The sequence below is a fragment of the Rutidosis leptorrhynchoides genome, chromosome 3 (genome assembly GCF_046630445.1).
Source record: "Rutidosis leptorrhynchoides isolate AG116_Rl617_1_P2 chromosome 3, CSIRO_AGI_Rlap_v1, whole genome shotgun sequence".
Taxonomy (NCBI): domain Eukaryota; kingdom Viridiplantae; phylum Streptophyta; class Magnoliopsida; order Asterales; family Asteraceae; genus Rutidosis; species Rutidosis leptorrhynchoides.
The window spans coordinates 461,737,440-461,756,411 of record NC_092335.1 but is presented as its reverse complement, the minus strand read 5'-3'; the positions used below and the strand labels follow the sequence as shown (position 1 = coordinate 461,756,411).

Sequence of the window (18,972 nt, the reverse complement as noted above, 5' to 3'; positions counted from 1 at the left end):
ATGACTCACATTTTCTTCAACATTTTCACTCTTTTCATCATCTCCACCCATGCCTCTGTCCAAGACTTTTGCGTCGCTGACCTAAAAGCGCCAGAAACCCCTGCGGGCTATTCTTGCAAACCGGCAACAACAGTCACTGTTGACGACTTTTTATCAAGCGGCTTACGGCATTCAGGTAACACGTCCAATATCATTAAAGCATCTGTTACTCCAGCATTTGCAGCCCAACTTCCGGGTTTGAATGGGCTCGGTCTATCCATGGCTAGATTGGACTTAGCCCCTGGTGGTGTGATTCCAATGCATACTCACCCGGGTGGTTCTGAGCTCCTTTTGGTGACACGTGGTTCTATTAAAGCTGGTTTTATCTCATCAGCTAATACGGTTTATGTTAAGACCTTAAAGAAGGGTGATCTCATGGTTTTCCCACAAGGATTGTTGCATTTTCAGGTGAATGCTGGTAGAATAAACGCCGTTGCATTTGCAAGTTTCAGTAGTGCGTCACCTGGTTTACAAATTCTTGATTTCGCTCTGTTTGCAAATGACTTGCCTTCAAAGTTGGTTGAGACTACTACTTTCCTTGATGATGCTACAGTGAAGGCTCTCAAGGCCGTTCTTGGTGGAACTGGCTAATTGTTTTGCATATGCTAATTCTATGAGCTCATTATTTGTTTTTTGTCGATTAATTACATGTCTTCTTTGTGTTTGTCTTCATTGACTAAATGATCATGACACTCACTAACATAACGTACTGTTATTGTTTCAGTATATCAATTTGTTTTGTGATTTTTTCCTTTTTGGATTGGCGTAAGTTAAAGCTTAACTCTTCTTAAACTTTCGGTAACTATATCTAGATGAGTTGGATTTACGTTCACGGAACTCGTGTTTTGTATCATCTGATCATTCATCATTATATGATTCTGCAACTTTCTCCATGTGTCATGGCTCCTTTTTGCATGTTTTTCTTCATACAATTCGTCACCAGAATAATAATAATCTCTAGATTTAATATCTCGGCTATTGTGTCTAGACCGACTTTTTGAGTTGTAACGATGTCTTTTAAGTGTGTTATCATTTAACTAGTCTCCATCAGAATCAGAATTATTTTTATAATATCTTGTCTCGTCTTTATAAATTCTTTCATCTTCTCGCTTACGTTGTCTACTGTTTCTAAGACGATCTTCATCATGATGGTTCTGTTAATCTGTTTCAACAGACTGATGCCTTTTGCATGATACAGTATGATTGTTAAGTGGTGGTTTGATGATGTCTGGAATAATGAATTTTGGTTTGATGAAACGGTGATGATATCAAAAATGGAAATGCAAGTGTTTTTGGTGTATTTTGTATGTAGTTTGACTTTTTTGAGTCAAACTGCAATTTGGTTCTTTCTGGTTCAGGTTGATTCCTGTGGTAGAAATGTAATGATGATCAGGGAGTGGTCGAGTGGACTTGGAATGGAATATGAAATGGATTCAGGAAGTGCATAGATGGAAATGGAATTGCAATTTGTGCACTTTAAATTGTATCATGGTGTTTTCGTAGCCATTTACAATTGATAGATCAAAATTGGTGATTAAATGGTGGGCTGGTAATGTTTTTAGTATTATATGGGCTTGGTTGGGCCTGTTGGGCCGAATGAAAAAGGATAGGGTCAATCACCAAAATACCCATTTTTTTGGCCTTTTCTGAGCTGGAACCCCCTTTTTTTTTTTTTTGAGAATTTGCCCGCGCAAGACGCAAGTATCTTTAGTCCTTGCGACCTTGCGGCTTGCGCCTTTGCGTGTAAACGCAAGGCGCAAGGATAAGGGCTTGCGTCCTTGCGCCTTGCGCCTTATCAGAATGGATTTTTCCTGATTTCTGGATAAGATTTTTTTGGATTCTTTGTACCTTTACGGATAAGATTATGTACCTGTCTATTTAATGAGGCTAGAACTCCAGATTAATAATTTTATTTTACTTCATTTTCAAAAAGATCAAGTCATTAGAGCATCGTTAAGGTACCAACTTTTATCTATTTTTTCACTAATTTGTGTCTTAATGAGCTGTAGTAATGATGAAGCATTTGTTGTTCATGTATGTTGTGGAGGTAATTTTGAATTTGTTAACAACATACCTATGTATCTGCCTCTTGACTGTTTTAGAACCAGATTAAAACTACCACTTGCTCCACAAAAACCAATAAATCGAAGAGTATTGTTAAGGAAAATTCTCAAAAAAATTGAATTGCCACCTAATGCACCTGTTTCGCTAAGATATATTGATAATAATCATATTTTTGATATTACTGATGATCATGAAGATTTTTTTGAGTTTTTAAAACACGCTGTCACAAACGAGCCTATTGATATTTATGTTGTCGACAAAGTTAGAATGCTTCAACCCGGACAAAATTCACAAACACACCAGCCCCAACAAAATCCACAAACACACCATCTCCAACAAAACCTCCGGATTCTCGAGTCTCAACCAAACAAACAAACTCACCATCTGCAAAAAGAACAGGATGAAATACACAATTCCGAACCAAACCTCGAAACACACTATTCGGAAGAAAAACAGGCTGAAATACCATCTCCAAACACAGAAGAATTTGACTTCTTCAACCATGGCGCCGAGAACGTGTGTAAAATAAAAAAAATAGAGAACCCGTTTATACCTGTTGTTGGGTCTAGTGAATCGGATGAAGCAAGTGACGAGGAAGATGAAGATGAAGAAGATGAAGAAAAACAAGATGTATTCTGGAATATGCCAACTCTACACAGTCAGCAAGATGAAGAAAACCCAGAATTTACGACCCCAATTCCAACCACGTATCAGGTATCTGATTTGGTCAAAGTTCGTCAAACGTTTTCGAACAAGGAAGAATTCCTAAACCAGCTATTTACAAAATGCCTTGAAGAAAACTTTCAAATAAAGCCTGTAAAGTCAGACAAATCTCGGTACACCGCTAAATGTGTGTTGCCAAATTGTGAGTGGAAATGTAGTGCATACAAAATAAGACACACTGAAAACTTTATGGTTAAAAAGTTGCATGACGTACACACTTGCTCACGCACACAAATTGGTGAAGGCGAGACAAACAGTGTTTGGTCATGGTTTTTTGGTAACCTAAGAGATCATTTAATGAGTTATGGTATGGTTGATCGTATGTCAGAGATTACTTTTATTTCTGATCGTGCTGCTTCAATAGCACACGGCATTGCAAACGTGTTTCCGGAAGCGTTTCACGCTCATTGTGCACGTCATTTATTCATGAACATCAAAACTAAATCCAACAAGATGAAATTCTTCGAATGGCACTTTTGGAAAATGGTTAAGGCGTACCGTGCGTCGGATTTTCATGATCATCTGGATGTATTTCGAAGGAGATTGAAAGCGTCTTATAAAGTTCTATGTGAGGATGGTATCAATAGATGGTCCAGAAGTCAATCTACTCATATTAGGTATTCATACCTTACAAGCAACAGTGTAGAGTCTATAAACTCTCTATCAAGACATGCTCGTAAACTACCCGTTTGCATGTTGTTCGAATTTTTTCGTTGTTCAATACAGGATTGGTATTTCAAACATCGCAACAAATCAGTTAGTCTTACTTCACCGGTTACTCCATATGTTGAACGTAAGCTAGCTAAGAGGACGGACAAATCAAGAAGATGGCGAGCATTTCCATCGACAAATGATCTAATAGAGGTACATGATGGACGAAAAAATGGGTTGGTTAATCTACAAGATAGAACTTGTTCATGTGGTCAATGGCAATTATCAGGCATACCCTGCGGTCATGTGATTGCATCAGCACGACACTTCGGAGTGGAGGATATTAGTTGTTATGTATCACATTGGTTCAGCACTCAAACATACATAAATACGTATTCCGAACACATTCTTCCTCTCCCCCATCGGTCTGAATGGTCGGATCCGGTTCCCGGGATTTTGCAACTTGTACACCCCCCAGTTCTAAAGAAAAGACAACCTGGACGTCCTAAAGGTAAAAAACGCATTCCTTCAAAAGGTGAAGAAACTTCAAAAAAAGTAAGAACTTGTAGTCGTTGCAAAGAACCAGGTCATTCTTGATCAACATGCCCAGCTGCTTATGACCGAACAGGTGAATCAACTTCTCAACGGGCAAGAAACACAACCTCGAAGGCGAAAGAGACAGTCGAACCATCTCAAGCTTATCAATCTCAGTTTTATCCAACGTACAATTTAGGTAGTAATTAGTTCCTAGAATACGTTTATTTTCAGGAACAAATTAAGGTGTGATATCTTCCATTGTTGTAATATTTTTTAATTAGTATTTTATGATGTGGTTTCGTGTGTTACTTCATATGTTATAATATTGAATGCACAAGCTAGTGTTACAATAATAATAAAAATTTTGTGGCGCAAGGTCGCAAGATGAACCTTGCGTATGTTTCAAAAATAGGCGCAAGGACGCAAGAAGAACCTTGCGCCTGCTTAATAAAAAGGCGCAAAGACGCAAGAATCACCTTGCGCCTGCTTCTAAATACGAGGCGCAAGGCCGCAAGAAGGACCTTGCGTCTACGGCTATTACGGGACGCAAGGTCGCAAGGTCTGATTACACACCTTTGCGCCTTCAAAAATACAGTTACGGACCTGTTCACAGTTTACAACATTTACAGTTTTATACACAAATTACATAATTAATTACAGTTTTCAAAATAAAACCTCAGTTACCAACTTTTGCTTTCTCTTTTGGTGGGGGTTCCTGGGTATCAAAGCGTGCACGAAAGAAGGTCTTGGCCATTCTCACTCTGTAGTCTTCTGCGGCCTTTTTAGGATCTCCAATGTTTGGGATTTCATCCCACCCAAAGATCACCCTCTCCATATGGATGCAGACCCAAACACCACAGTCCCCATTACTTCCACCTTGCACCGGCACGACTGGTGCTGCCTCGGTCATGAACTCGATGCTCTCCTTGTTTTCCAAGTAGTCAACAATCTGGGAGTCTTGCTTTTGGTTAAAGTAATCAATTGCTCTTAAGTATACAGGCAATTGATCTCCCAGATCTTTGGTGAGCTTGACAATTTCTTGATCAACATGACCGGGCAAACTATCGTACACCAATATCTTCTGTTCCTCCAAGTTCAACACAATCAGAATAAAGTGTTGAGCATCGTAAAAGTGAACGGGGATCAAAATCTGCAAAAAACATACACAATATTAGCTAAACTGTAATAGGCGCAAGGACGCAAGACCATACCTTGCGCCTGCAGAATGGAAGCAAGGACGCAAGACTAAAGGGCGCAAGGACGCAAGGACAACCTTGCGTCAACCAGAAACAACAGGCGCAAGGACGCAGGGACAACCTTGCGTCAAACCTAAAACACAAGGCGCAAAGACGCAAGTCACACCTTCCTCATCCACTTCCGTCCCATCAAAGTATTGGCAACTTTTTAACCACCATTGACATCCACTCTCAACATCAGTGGGATGCAGAGTACGAAAAGGTCGTTTATTCTTCGGACAATCATCCTGTACAACAGCAGCAAAAGTTAAATCCAAAGGCGCAAGGACGCAAGACCAACCTTGCGCCTCGTAAATGATGACGCAAGACTACTCTTGCGTTGACCATAAGACGTTAGCTGAAGGCGCAAGGACCCAAGGACAAACCTTGCGTCCCGGAAACAAACACGCAAGCCGTGAACCTTGCGTGTTACGTCATCAGTAACCAAGCGCAAGGTTGGTCTTGCGTCCTTGCGCCTAATTACTGATGACGCAAGACTACTCTTGCGTTGGCGATATGACGTAAGGTGCAGGCGCAAGGTCGCAAGAACGAACCTTGCGCCTTGGTCACGCAAGGACGCAAGATATATCTTGCGCCCATCACAGAACCCATTTTATCCTAAATCCTTACTCTGTATTCTTCCAGCACCAACAAAACTTGTATGTTAAAAACAACACTTACCATAACGTTTAGTAGATGCAGGTAATCAGTGACTGAAAAAGTCTCAGCCGATGAACGTTTCCAAAATAAGGCCCTCGGTACTCCATTTTTGTCTGTCTTGTGGGCAAAACTTTTAATTGTTCGTCGATATGCCTCGAGAATCCAAATCTACAAAATTAGTTAAATAAATAAGGACGCATAAAAAAATAATATACGATTCAAATGTAGAGGTATTAACCAAATCTACCAAACTTGTTTATTTTTACCTTAAATGACCACATAAAACCGACCAAAGTATAACCCTTTCCCACCTCTAACTGACTTTCCCGAGCTTGAAATCCATCTTTAACTACGGGGTAAGTGGCATCCCAAATACGATTACCCCACGGGTAGTCATTCAATTTAGCAAAGTCTTCGACTAGCCATAGGTATTTTTTGCTCACCACATGAATCCCTTGCTTACCCATAAACGCTCTCTCCACAATCAAAATAATGGCTAGTCGCACGACATCATCATCACTAACCACAAAATCAGCACCATCATATAAAAGCTTTTGGATATCGGTAATTGTAATGTTTGAATTAACTTTACGATTTGGGAAACAACGTCGTCTAATCGGTGGTGTTTCTACATCATAACTTCTGGGAATGTAATGTGCCATGTCCGTGCGACGACTAAACTTAAACCCCGTGATGAGACAAAATTCCCGCCTACTAAATCTAATTTTGAAATTCGGACGGAAACTAAACCATATTTCCTCATCATCAGCAGGGTACTTTTCATCTATTCCTATCGGTCGCTCACTCTTTCTTTGGAGCATTGCATGTACAAGGCCCGGATCATTGCCGGTGTAAGAAAGATCTAGCCAAGGACCAAAACAAGTTCCCCTAAAATTTTTTTGTTGATTCTCAGTCATTGATGCCTTTAGTTGAGGTATAACATTAAGCATATTCTTCAACGTCAACTTCGCCTCAACATATCCCTGAAACAGACAGTTTTTCAGAAGAAAAATACAGGCGCAAGGACGCAAGTCGCACCTTGCGTCTCGTGTATCACACAGGCGCAAGGACGCAAGACGTGCCTTGCGCCAGCTACTAGGGACAAAACGCAAGGACGCAAGACTTTCCTTGCGCCTATACCAGATTCTAGTTTTAAGCCCTAAAACAATCGTGTTCCAGTTTTTATAAAATGTTAGCTTCCAAATACTGTAACTTTAACAAATCTAGCAACACTATAAGTGAGTTTTGCATCACCAAGCTCGTTGAAGCATTTCATCGAACACTTGGTGTGCAACAAAAATTATATATCATTTTCGACATAGAAATGGAGTAATCGAACGGAGATAGTTGAAAGGAAACACTTACCTGTTCTTGTGACATATTGATCACGTTTTTTGTCGGTTTTTTTTCTCTTCCTTTTTCTCAATCGTGGTGGTGATGGTGATGCTAATGGAGGCGGTGATGGTAATGGTGGTGAGATGTACTGATGGCGGTGGTGCTGGCGATGGTGGTGGTGGTGGTGGTGATGTGGTGAGTCTCAGAAGAAAGGTCGCAAGGGTAGACGGGTCGCAAGGGGGTCGCAAGTGCAAGGTTCTTTGTAATCGCCGTCGGTCGCAAAGTGGTCGCAAGAGCTGAGTGTCGGGGTGTGTGTGTGTATGTGGTGTCTGATTTCTATATTTGACCTAATTTTTTAACACAAGGACGCAAGGCGCAAGGACGCAAGGCGCAAGGACGCAAGTCGCAAGGTCGTAAGGTCTCTTGCGCCTTGCGCGGGCATTTTGTCAAGGTTTTTTTTTTTTGGGTACCAGCTCAGAAAAGACCAAAAAAATGGGTATTTTGGTGATTGACCCAAAAGGATAAAGATGGAAGAGTGCATAATGTGATATGGAGTTGCAATTTTTGTAATTGCAATTTTATTTTGAGATATTATTGCAAGTACTTGATCTTTAAGCACATCAAGTGACGGCGTAAAAGAAAAAAAACGCTACGAAAAAAAGAAACCGTCAAAAAATCTGCAATTCTATAAACGAATATCAGTTATTTGATGCGACAAATAAGATAAGAAAAAAAAAAGCTTTAATTTGTTTTTTTGTTAGTGTTTTTTTTTTTTTTTTTTGGTTTTTCAATATTAGCATTTTCTTCCAGTCCGAGCTTTCACGATTTCGCCGGTCGGACTGCGGGGAGTATTAGATTATTAGTATTGGCCAAACCGATTGCATTGTGGGCCGGATCCATTAAGGTTTAAATAGTTGTTAGGGTTTATGTGCACTCTATAAATACCGCTTGAATAATGAATAATAAGGCAACGGGTTCATATTGTCTAACACTTAGAACCGGAACAACTACCCAACCAATAGCTCGGAAATCGATTTATCAAGATTCTAACGTAATGTAACTTGCGGGATCGAATAAATCAAACCTATTCACTTAAGAATGGATTAGATCGATGGCCTAAAGTTGCTACTCGTATTGGGAATGATTTGTGACGACTTGAAATACCTAAAACGCGGCTAGGGTTTGTGAGAGCGTATAAACAATAAATGAAACCAGTAACCTCCAAATGTCTCACACATTCGTACAAATGTCTCACACATTCGTGCAAATTAACCGACGCGTAGAAATATTATATTGCTAGGACTCATTCGTACGAAAGGTCATTCGTGGGAATAATCCTGTTAGTTATCTTGGATTTAACTTTAACGACCTTGTTCAGTTGATGTTGGACATTGGACATTTTGGTTATGTTGCTTGAATGATTATGTATGCAACAACAACAAAACCCAATACCACATAAGTGGTGTATGGGGGAGGTGAGATGTAGACAATCCTTCCCCTATCCGAGAATAAAGACAAATCATTTCTCCACCCAGAGTGAAAACACTCTCAAAAGTAGAGAAAGTCATCCCTCTCTCTATTCGACGGATAGAGAGATTGCTTCCGAGTAGACCTCCGGCCAATAAGTAGGAAACAAATTTTTAAAAATAAAATAAAATTAAAAATAAAATTGAGACGCCATGAATGATTATGTATGCATTTTGATATAAATAGTTATTCATTTAAGACAATGACTGAATTGAACGTTACATACTCGACATGAACTAAGAACTTACAAATATGCATAACAATAACATTGGTCGTATGCTTTCCCTTGGCATTGGATAGTGGACATAACATTTAAGTATTTAACCACCTTCTTGACATGACTAGCGTTACTCACGGTAACACCGATACTCCTCAAACCTTTACTTAACCTCGTATTTGTCTAACCTTAAATATTTGCTTGATCACCTCTCCGTTCATGATTCATCATCTTCTTATCATGATCCCTTAATTTAACTGTTTCTATTTAAGTTTTAACCTTTTGATAACAGAGTTACTTAAACCACCAAGTTTTTGCCACTGTGTAGAATATAGCAAGTATGAAGGAAGAGAGCCAGGTATTAAGTTTTTTTCTTTCTTTCTATAACATGGTTAAAATAGGATATACAACGAATCAATTCATATTTGTATTCAAAAAATTAATCTATCGTTTCAACTAGACCCCTAGGTTTTGGTTGTACGTGGCTTCACTCTCTTCAAGTGTATAAAATTATTGATTAATACAGAATGTTACAAAGGGTTGACCTTTGACTTTGAGACTTAATTGGACATTACTTTAGTAACATGTCTCTTTTAGGTAAGCTTAATAAACAATCATTGGGAAATCAGTGCCAATGTTATATTGTTTTCTTTACAAAACCAAAATCGTCTAGTATGCTGTATCATATAATCAGGATCTTTACTCTACAAGAACATGGAGGTCACTACCAAGCAAACTAGCCCTTTCACTCCTTATATAAACCAACCCAAACATTGTCTCAATATCATATCAAACATCTCATCAACCATACATACATTACATATCATTATGAAAATGACTCACATTTTTTTCATCATTTGCACTATTTTCATCATCTCAACTCATGCATCTGTCCAGGACTTTTGCGTCGCTGACCTAAAAGCGCCAGAAAGCCCAGCGGGCTATTCTTGCAAACCGGCGACAATAGTCACTGTCGACGACTTTGTATCAACCGGCTTAAAGCATCCCGGTAACACTTCCAATATCATTAAAGCATCCGTTACTCCATCCTTTGCAGCCCAACTTCCCGGTTTGAATGGGCTTGGTCTCTCCATGGCTAGATTGGACTTGGCCCCCGGTGGTGTGGTTCCAATGCACACTCACCCGGGTGGTTCTGAGCTCCTTTTGGTGACACATGGTTCTATTAAAGCCGGTTTTATCTCATCAGCTAATACGGTTTATCTTAAGACCTTAAAGAAGGGTGATCTCATGGTTTTCCCACAAGGGTTGTTGCATTTTCAAATCAATGCTGGTAAAGGTAACGCCGTTGCATTTGCAAGTTTCAGTAGCGCGTCACCTGGTTTACAAATTCTTGATTTCGCTCTGTTTGCAAATGACTTGCCTTCAAAGTTGGTTGAGACTACTACTTTTCTTGATGATGCTACAGTGAAGGCCCTCAAGACTGTTCTTGGTGGAACTGGCTAATTGTTACGCAAGCTAATTTTATAAGCTCACTATACTTTTTTTTTTTTATCGGTTGATTACCTGTCTTCTTTGTGTTTGTGTTTGTGTTTGTGTTTGTGTTTGTTAACCTAATGATCATGACATTCACTAATTTAATGTACTGTTAGTGTTTCAATATATCAGTTTGTTTCAAATGACTTGCGTTCATTATATTCGTTACTGCAATTCATATATTCAACGGTCACAATGAAAGTTATAGGTGATTAGGTGGCAATAGGGTTTGGTCGGGTCGACAAAGGGGTTTGGGTCTAAACTGGTAAACCTGGAAGGTGTAGAAAAAGACGCAAACTCACTAAAATTTGACATTATATTTAATGGATAAAGGATGAATTTGGGAAAGAAAACAAATAACGAGGATGGGCGCAGTATCTGGAGTAAAAATGCAGTCTAAAATTGAGTATTATTAATTGTCGTGTGTTTTTGAGGCTGTTCAGTAAAAGAAAATGCAATTCAGACTATGAATCAAGAAATTGTGTAGGGATTAATTAATTGTGAAATTTCAACGAAAGTGTAGTTGAAAAAGAAATAAGAAATTCCGTAGTTAAATTGCAGAAAAAGTTTATGGGATTAATCAGGAACTTGAACCCGACGTGAATCGAACACGCAACCTTCTGATCTGGAGTCAGACGCGCTACCATTGCGCCACGGATCCCATTGATGTTCTAACTTACCAATATTACTAGATGTCCACTCATTACTTCTTTAAAAATATATAATTTTCTTTGTTGTTATGTGTCTGTTGTGTATTGTACATGTTGTGTTCGATGATGTCTGTTTTTATTTACTTAATAGAAGAATAGTTATGATGCTATACAATACTCGTATAAAACAAAGCATGTAATTTTCCAAATTCATACAAATATTCGTTATTTGTATTGCAAAATCGTTAAGTTGTACGGAGTAAGAGACCAGCTAGAAAACCAAGCTCCAGACCCCAACAATATTTTGTGTTTTTTTCTTTACAAATCATAAAGTATAAAAACTTGAAAATCAAAATAGAGACACATCACACAAACAAATCATTATATTACTGTGTCATCTCCAAACATGAATCCCAAACAACCAGCCAAACATCACCTAAATAATCTCTACCTTCTAAAATGGTTCCTCGGCCGCTTCTTCATCATCAGGTAATACTACAGTTAACAATGAATATTTTACTCTAATTGAGATTTTTCCTTTGTCTACTACGAGTCGAGCCCCCGAGACTACCCAATATCCAGGTGTCTCTTGTGGGCCCCGGGTCATCTCTGTTGTATCAACAAACTTTAGTAGTTTCGGCGCTTGAATTGGAGTTGGTGGACCCCCTGGGTATATAGCTGAATTTATATTGACTTCTGCTGGCTGAGGTGGCGGTTTTAAGGCTGCTGTAAAATGATGACTTATAAGAGTTGATATAAGTCCTGATTTTCGGGCTAACCCAGGAGATCCGTCCCACTCGGGATTCTTAATTGCTGCTGCACCAACAACCGTTGCAAACCGGAGCCGTAAAAAGAGGACATTTTTAAACCCGTATTCACCGACATGTAAGTGGGCCCCGGTTACAATTGATAATTCGTCTTCTGATTCAACCGGGGCAGTGCATACATGAGAGAAATGTTTCCATTGAACTTTTTCATAGTATCTACGGTCACGAGAATCTTCACTGTAGTTTTGATTTACGTCGTCTGATAGTTGGAAGACTTTTGGAAGAGATGATAGGTGTTGCAGGTGAATTGCTAAACGGCTGCTTCGTTTACCTTCTAGATAAAGTCGAAGGCCCGTCACGGGTCTCTTGCCCACATCAACCTATTTAGAAAATTATAAAATTATAAAAGTTTGCATCACAATTACTAACTTTTTTTTGCTTTTTTTTTTGGCTTTGTGATACGGCATAGGACACTAGGAGCTTTCACATGTAAGAACTGGAGATGCTGATTTTGGCCATTTATTATATATGGGTCAATTCTGGTAAAATCGTCTACGGGTCACATAGTAAAATTTCGATAAATAGAGAAAGTAGTTTAATAAGAAATAGGTCAAATGATTAGTAAGAAATAGCTTAATAAGAAATAGGTCAAAGGGAATTCTTGAAGCGCAATACCTCCTAAATAGTTTATAGGTCAAGGGATCCAATGAGAACCTTTTTAGGCTAGAGAACCTTAGAACTCAACGTTGGCACACAAAAGGGGAAGGGCGCACAATTTGGGTTGTGTTCGAACATGTTCTACATTTTTTGTTCCACAGCACAAAATTGTTCTAACAGAGACACAGAATTGTTCTAATTCACCTTTTTTTTTGTTCTAATTCATCTTTTTTTCTAAATTTAGCCCGATTTTGAGTTTAGGGTTTAGATTTAGCGTTTAGCACGAACTGTTTGTCGTTTAGGGTTTAGGTTTTGGGTTTTGGAACCCTAAACTCTAAATTGGGCTAAATTTAGAAGAATCGAAAAAATTGAATTCGAACAAAAAAGGTGAATTGGAACAATTTTGTGTCTGTTAGAACAATTTTGTGTTAGAACAATTTTGTAGAACATGTTCGAACACCCCAAATTGTGCGCTATTCCCCTTTTTGTGCGAACGTCGAGTTCTTATGGTTCTCTCCAATTAATATTTCTCATAGGATCCCTACCCTAGTTTATAGAAGTAAAATAATAATAGTATATTTAATATGTAATCATATATACTTATTTATTGCTTTTTTATATCCTTTAAGGTTGTAAAAGTCGGCCGACGCATCGGTTTGGGAACTAACCCGTCCTGTTATGCCCAAAAACACCTAAAAAGTCACAGTCAATGCCAAAAAGTCGGATCAAAGTCGGGCTGATCCGGGCTGAGTCGGTTAAAGTCAATCTTGGTTAAAATTTTGATATTTTTTAAAAATAGATTTTGTGTCCTACATTTATGTTTGATATATTTATGTGTACCATATATGTTTAATATATTAATTACTAGAATCAAGTTGGCCAATGCCCGACTCGTACCTCTAAGGTCCCGACCGACTCGTCCCGAGTCGCATGTTTTACGACCTTGATGTTTTTTGTAACACAATTACTTTAAACTTTTGTTGAAGAAAATGTATACGTATTTCAAGTCGACCAAAGAGGCACCATAAGTTACCCATTTGGAGACATTAGTCAACACACTCGATTCGCCTACTTTGCCATTTTAAGAATTAAGAGCCATAGTTTTATTAGGCATATAAGTGGTTGTAAGCTTTCAGAAAGAGCCCTATGCTGGTTTCAATTCAACGCAAAGCTGCATACGTTTAAAAATTAGAAAAAATTACCGGATTGGTGTTCACGTAGAGTTTGGGCCCAAAAAAACTGAACTGCAAGGAAGCATTAGTTTGCTGCTTACGTTGCGGACCAAGGGGCAGATCACTAAACACAGGAGCCCATTGTCTTGGTAGCTGGAATTCCAAAAACTGATGGAGCTCTTCGATTGGTGGCTTATCTGCACAAACCTTAATTCTTTCAAATTTGGGTGTGTTTTATGTCTAATGGGTCACACAATGAAACGAACAAAAAGGGTCAAACAGGTCTACGCTCAGCAGAAAGTTTTATTTTTATTATGCATAGAACCTTATCAATGGTTTATTATTACTGATATATTATTTCTGTAATCATGTTTAACAAGTGTTTTTATTCAGAAAACAATCAAACGTTGTTGGATATAAGTGTTTTGGACTTTTGGGTCACCCAAACTCACATTGTTCATATAATAGAGCTTTGTAGCATGAGCACCTAGGCCCATATACCATATAAATACAAGGTTCATATAATAGAGCTTTATAGCATGAGCACCTAAGCCCAACCCACTTTGATACCCCTTTGTTTAAGAAACGAGACACAATCGGGTAAAATAGAACACAAAATGTTGCTCACAGCGTAGATACAGATTTATGGCATGACTCAAGTATCCACTTCCTGAAACACCATTCAGCAACGAGGTAATTGGAATGAACGACATCGTAATGACATCGGGCTCTAACTGTACACTATGCAACCAGTCATTGTGTTTTAGGTTCCTATCATTACTCCCACCTCTTCTTTTGCAAATGCTTACAAGATCCTGCAATTGGTTGCTACCATTGATCAATCAGATAAAAAAAAAAAAAAAAAAAAAAAAAAAAAAAAAAAACCTCAAGGATACTATAAACAAAAAAAAATGTAAAAAGATACCTCTTTATAAGAATAAGAACTAGAAGGGTCGGTATCCGCAAACCTTAGACGTTGCTCTCTAACTTCATGCTGAAACATATATAACAAGAAAATTATTTATTAGCCAAGGGAAGAAATAAGCTTCTTAGTCGTGTTGTAGAACTCGGAATTACTGGGTGAGTACTCGGTTTTTGCAGCTCGGGGAGTACTCGGCCAGTACTTGGTCAAATTCAGTCAAACTCGGTCAAAAATCGGAATTACTCGGAAAATCGGTCAGAACTCGGCCTAAACTCGGGATTACTCGGAAAATCAGTCAAAGTCAAAGTTAGTCAACATCCGAGTACTACCCGAGTTGCCGAGTACTCCCTGATTAGCGATTTTTGCAACCTTGTTCTCAAACATGAGCAAGATAAAGGGTGGTGTTAAAGTTTATATCGTATGATTAGCTTATGTATAATCTTTATTTATATATAAACCAGGTACCCAGTCTACCAAAAAAGTTTTACTATAGGTAGCAAATATGGATTTTTTGCAGATAATTTTTTGAAAAATATAAAACACATTTATAAAAGCTATAAAAATACCTTCTCATTTTGAGAAATTTGTTCAGAACCAATTACATATTGTCCATCAGAATCCAAAAATCTCTTGTCAGCCATTGCCTTTAACTTATTTTGTACGTCAGCAGGCTGTAAAGATGATGTGTGCCGCTGTTTCATATATATCACATCCTTTCCGCCCATCTTGACACCCACAATTATATGAGTGCCAAATTTTTCAATAAACCTGCAAACAATTAACAAACAGATAAACATTAGAGGTAGCAGTTTCAACCCATATGAGTTAACAGGTTACAATTGTGTATTTCAATAAGTTCCTCACCTTGCTAATAAGGCTGGCTCCCATGAGGATGGTACGGCTTTTTTCACGTGATCGCAAAGTACCATTTGAGATTTTTCTAATGCAACGGAATATAATGAGATGAAAACTCCATCAAAAGCAAGTGTTTTTGAACTCGATGCATCTTTTTGCCAACTTCCGGAAAATTCAAACATGGTATTAAAGAGCCCTGAAGGTATTTTTCCAGTTAACGATATATCCTGGTTAAATTGCTCCGACATCTACAACATAAATATCATAAGAATTAGTTAAAACAAAGTGTCATTTTATATTTAAATACCCATCTATATCTAAGAGTGTCCTTATCAACCAATCCTTTATTTTAATCTTATTCAACTAATCATGTCTTTCTAAAAATTAGAACTTTAAGAGGTGGTTTCTACTTATTAGTTATTACATGTTCAAAGTGCATTTTTTAAGTAATGAATCTATAAACTTCTATATACTTGCTACATGCAGCTAAGGTAATTATTAAACAAACAAAAAAGTAAGCTTTCAGGAAACAAGATACAAAATAGAAATGGATTGCAATGAGTGTATTTCTAGGTTAGGTAATGTGATAATGTCATCTGTTTTATATACTAAAACAAAATTTCCTCACATAAATATACCCTTCAGCTCCCCACCTACTCATTCAAACCAAAACAGCAAAATAAAACAAACTAAAAAAACAGGAAAAACAAACAAACCCCATAAACAGTAAACAAATCATACTAGCACATGCATAATAATTCAACATCACAAGACATTGATAAGGACAATTGCCAAAAGTTTCTTGTTATATTTATTGTTTGAGAAAATCGCTACCAAAAGTGCTATATTTATTGGGTGAGTATTTTTACTCTTGTGTACGCGACCTAACCGGTTTAATCCGTGACCATTTCCAAACCCTTCCCAAGCCATCACAAGATTTAAATCTAAGACCTCCTACAAAGATCTTAGGCCCGAAGCACCGGGTCTTAGTCTAAGTGATGGTTATTAAAAAATCAGTACCAATTATAATAAATTCCTAAATTATTAAATCAATTGAATAAAATAGTGAATTTATAAAATAAAGGTTGCTAACAGACAATTATTACAACCACTCCCTTGCTTTCATTACAAATAGAACAAATTTAACCATTTTCAGTAACAAGCAACAATCAAATAAAGTTATAATCACCACAAACAACATAATAATTACAAATAAAGTAGCAAAAAAGGATCAAATCATTCATTCATACCTGTTGAAAAGAAAGAACATCAGACCGAAATCGAGTTCTTTCGCCTTTATCGCATTTAATGAATTTTGAAACATTAGGGATTAAAAGTCCACCAGGAAGCACAATGTCTCTACCTTCTTCATCAATTTCAATTAATCGAAAATTTTTATTACGATTATTCGAAAAGTAATCACCTTTTCGATATTTAAGCCTTAGATCTAACGAAATATCATAACCACATCCAATTGACTGAATCGCAACGTTTGCAGCTTCTTCAGCTGGAAGCTTGAGCGCCATTTTTTAACTTCAAAGTCTTAAAAACAACGCAGAAAGCACAAATTTTGTCTACACATGCATTATATGCTCACTTTAGCCCTAATTAGCACCGAATTAAACCAGAAGGATTAGGAGTGATTGCAGTAATTGACTCATTCTGTGATTAGTTAGGTAGTTTTTGTTGTGTGAATGCATGCAAACTTCATTGATTAATTTCAGCTCAAGTGATGGATAATGTCCTGTAGAGTAAGGAAATAAAAACCCTAGATGATACGTATTTGTGTGTGAGATCTGCTGAATTAATTGGGGGAATTTGGGTGGTAAGAAATTAAGAAAAAGTATGAGGTATAAAGTTGACTAAAATTTAAATGCTTTTGACCAACAATTCTTGGATTTTTATAATTTAAATTTAGTTTTCCCTAAAAAAGCAAATATATTATTGGTTTGGCTTGGCTTGGCTTTTATTGGTTTGACTGCGCGCTTGGTACTGTTTGGTTGTCGTTACTTTAGTGTGTTCATACTTTTCCCGTAGCTGAGTCTGTTCTTGTGGACTCGGTTTTGTTGTCGGCGTGTGTTGATTTAGTTGACCTCGGAAAATAGGCCTCGGGTTTGGTGCTGCTGGAGTGCCCGGCGTTCATATTAGTGTGCGGCTGTTGAGTAGTGGTGTTTGCGGGGTTGAATACGAGCTCGGTTTTATATTGTATTTAGATTTAGGTTTGGTAGTTATATGTTGTGTTGTCATTTCACTTTCAATGTGCTCGCTCTCTTTCAATTGTACTCGTCCTGTGTGTAGGACGATAAGAGCGAGCCTTTTCAATTTCAATCATTGTCATTTGTATGTTCCACCGGATCTTTATGATCTTTATATATATATATATATATATATATATATATATATATATATATATATATATATATATATATATATATATATATATTTTCGCCGGAAAAAAAAACAAATATATTAATTTTGTATTTGTGATGTAGTATTATTATTATTATTTTTTGAAAAGCAAGCAATATATTAAAGAAAACCAAACCGAGTACACAATTATTTACATACAGCGACAAAGGCAATCGATATTTACCCTTTGCCTAGATTCAAGTTGGCCGAAAGAGAAGCTTTTACATATTTACAGACTAACTAACCAACGAGCTAATCATTTCATCCCCGTTCGAGTGTTTGTACTAGCAACATAGAAGCTCGGATTGACTATCCATTGGTGTCATTCCAACGAGAGTTTCTTGATGCGTCTTGAGATCTAATCAAAACTACTGGTTTGTACCTCGCTTAGGATGTTGGAGAAGTTCCACTCTTTTCTTTCAAACACTTTGCTGTTCCTTGATTTCCATAACGTGTAGCAACATACTCATTTTACCGCTTCACATATGGTGTATATGATTATATTGAATAAAATTATACTGGTTTTCAAAATAAATAAGAGAAATTTTTCATACATTAACAATATAATACTAATACTCAAATTTTACATAAAAATTATTATTAAAATTCCTCGAACCGGGTATACGGGTATGCGAGTCGGGTATACGGGTCGGGTAAATGAGTTTGTATCCAAAACCATACCCGAACCCGGAAAATTTTTTGTAACCATCCTCATACCCGGCCCATGACCCGACGGACTCGGGTCATACCCGGTCCATTTATATCGGGTTTCGGGTTTCCCCGTCCGGTACGGGTCGTTTTGCTGCAAGAGGATCTAAATCGTTTAAATTACCTTCGGGTATGTTCCACCATCTTAATAAACTCTTCCAAAAGTCAGTTACTTTCTTGCACTTTAACAACGAATGTTCCACTATTTCAATTTCATCCTCACATATCGGGCATAAAGTAGAATCAAAATCTATACCCCTCTTGTCAAGTTCCGAGCGAACTGGAAGTCTTTTCAATTTAGCCCTCCACACAAAAATACCTACTTTTTATGGAATTGACTTATTTCAAGA

The 18,972-nt window shown here is 37.6% G+C and overlaps 4 protein-coding genes and 1 non-coding gene across 5 annotated transcripts; 2 read left to right on the top strand and 3 right to left on the bottom strand.

Annotated features, from left to right (window-relative positions):
* LOC139898040 (auxin-binding protein ABP19a-like) lies at positions 1-630 on the top strand. Its single transcript, XM_071880746.1, has one exon. The coding sequence runs from the start codon at positions 1-3 to the stop codon at positions 628-630; it is 630 nt and encodes a 209-aa protein (XP_071736847.1).
* A 4,060-nt stretch (positions 631-4,690) lies between these two features.
* LOC139901607 (uncharacterized) lies at positions 4,691-7,289 on the bottom strand. The gene is made up of 5 exons (XM_071884301.1): positions 7,275-7,289; positions 6,176-6,892; positions 5,931-6,077; positions 5,366-5,497; positions 4,691-5,164 (listed from the first exon to the last, which is right to left on the bottom strand). Exons 1-5 carry the CDS (start codon positions 7,287-7,289, stop codon positions 4,691-4,693), a joined length of 1,485 nt encoding a protein of 494 aa, XP_071740402.1.
* Positions 7,290-9,816: 2,527 nt separating this feature from the next.
* Positions 9,817-10,452, top strand: LOC139898038 (auxin-binding protein ABP19a-like). The gene has a single exon (XM_071880745.1). It carries the CDS (start codon positions 9,817-9,819, stop codon positions 10,450-10,452), a length of 636 nt encoding a protein of 211 aa, XP_071736846.1.
* Positions 10,453-11,071: 619 nt separating this feature from the next.
* On the bottom strand, positions 11,072-11,143 carry TRNAW-CCA (transfer RNA tryptophan (anticodon CCA)). The gene has a single exon. It is a non-coding gene; the product is annotated as a tRNA-Trp (tRNA).
* Positions 11,144-11,343: 200 nt separating this feature from the next.
* Positions 11,344-17,300, bottom strand: LOC139898037 (MACPF domain-containing protein At4g24290-like). The gene is made up of 7 exons (XM_071880744.1): positions 16,756-17,300; positions 15,515-15,753; positions 15,217-15,418; positions 14,654-14,722; positions 14,357-14,543; positions 13,759-13,925; positions 11,344-12,279 (listed from the first exon to the last, which is right to left on the bottom strand). The coding sequence occupies exons 1-7, from the start codon at positions 17,029-17,031 to the stop codon at positions 11,587-11,589; spliced, it is 1,833 nt and encodes a 610-aa protein (XP_071736845.1). The 5' UTR covers positions 17,032-17,300; the 3' UTR covers positions 11,344-11,586.
* Between the last annotated feature and the right edge of the window lie 1,672 nt (positions 17,301-18,972).

Coding starts and splice junctions, on each gene's coding strand:
- LOC139898040 (XM_071880746.1), top strand. CDS start 1: ATGACTCACATTTTCTTCAACATTTTCACTCTTTTCATCATCTCCACC.
- LOC139901607 (XM_071884301.1), bottom strand. Junction 5,498..5,930: donor TGCATCTACTAAACGTTATG/GTAAGTGTTGTT, acceptor GCTGTTGTACAG/GATGATTGTCCGAAGAATAA. Junction 5,165..5,365: donor ATGAGGAAGGTGTGACTTGC/GTCTTTGCGCCT, acceptor TGTTTTTTGCAG/ATTTTGATCCCCGTTCACTT.
- LOC139898038 (XM_071880745.1), top strand. CDS start 9,817: ATGAAAATGACTCACATTTTTTTCATCATTTGCACTATTTTCATCATC.
- LOC139898037 (XM_071880744.1), bottom strand. CDS start 17,031: ATGGCGCTCAAGCTTCCAGCTGAAGAAGCTGCAAACGTTGCGATTCAG. Junction 13,926..14,356: donor CATAAATCTGTATCTACGCT/GTGAGCAACATT, acceptor AGGTTTGTGCAG/ATAAGCCACCAATCGAAGAG. Junction 12,280..13,758: donor TCTACGTGAACACCAATCCG/GTAATTTTTTCT, acceptor TTTTCTAAATAG/GTTGATGTGGGCAAGAGACC.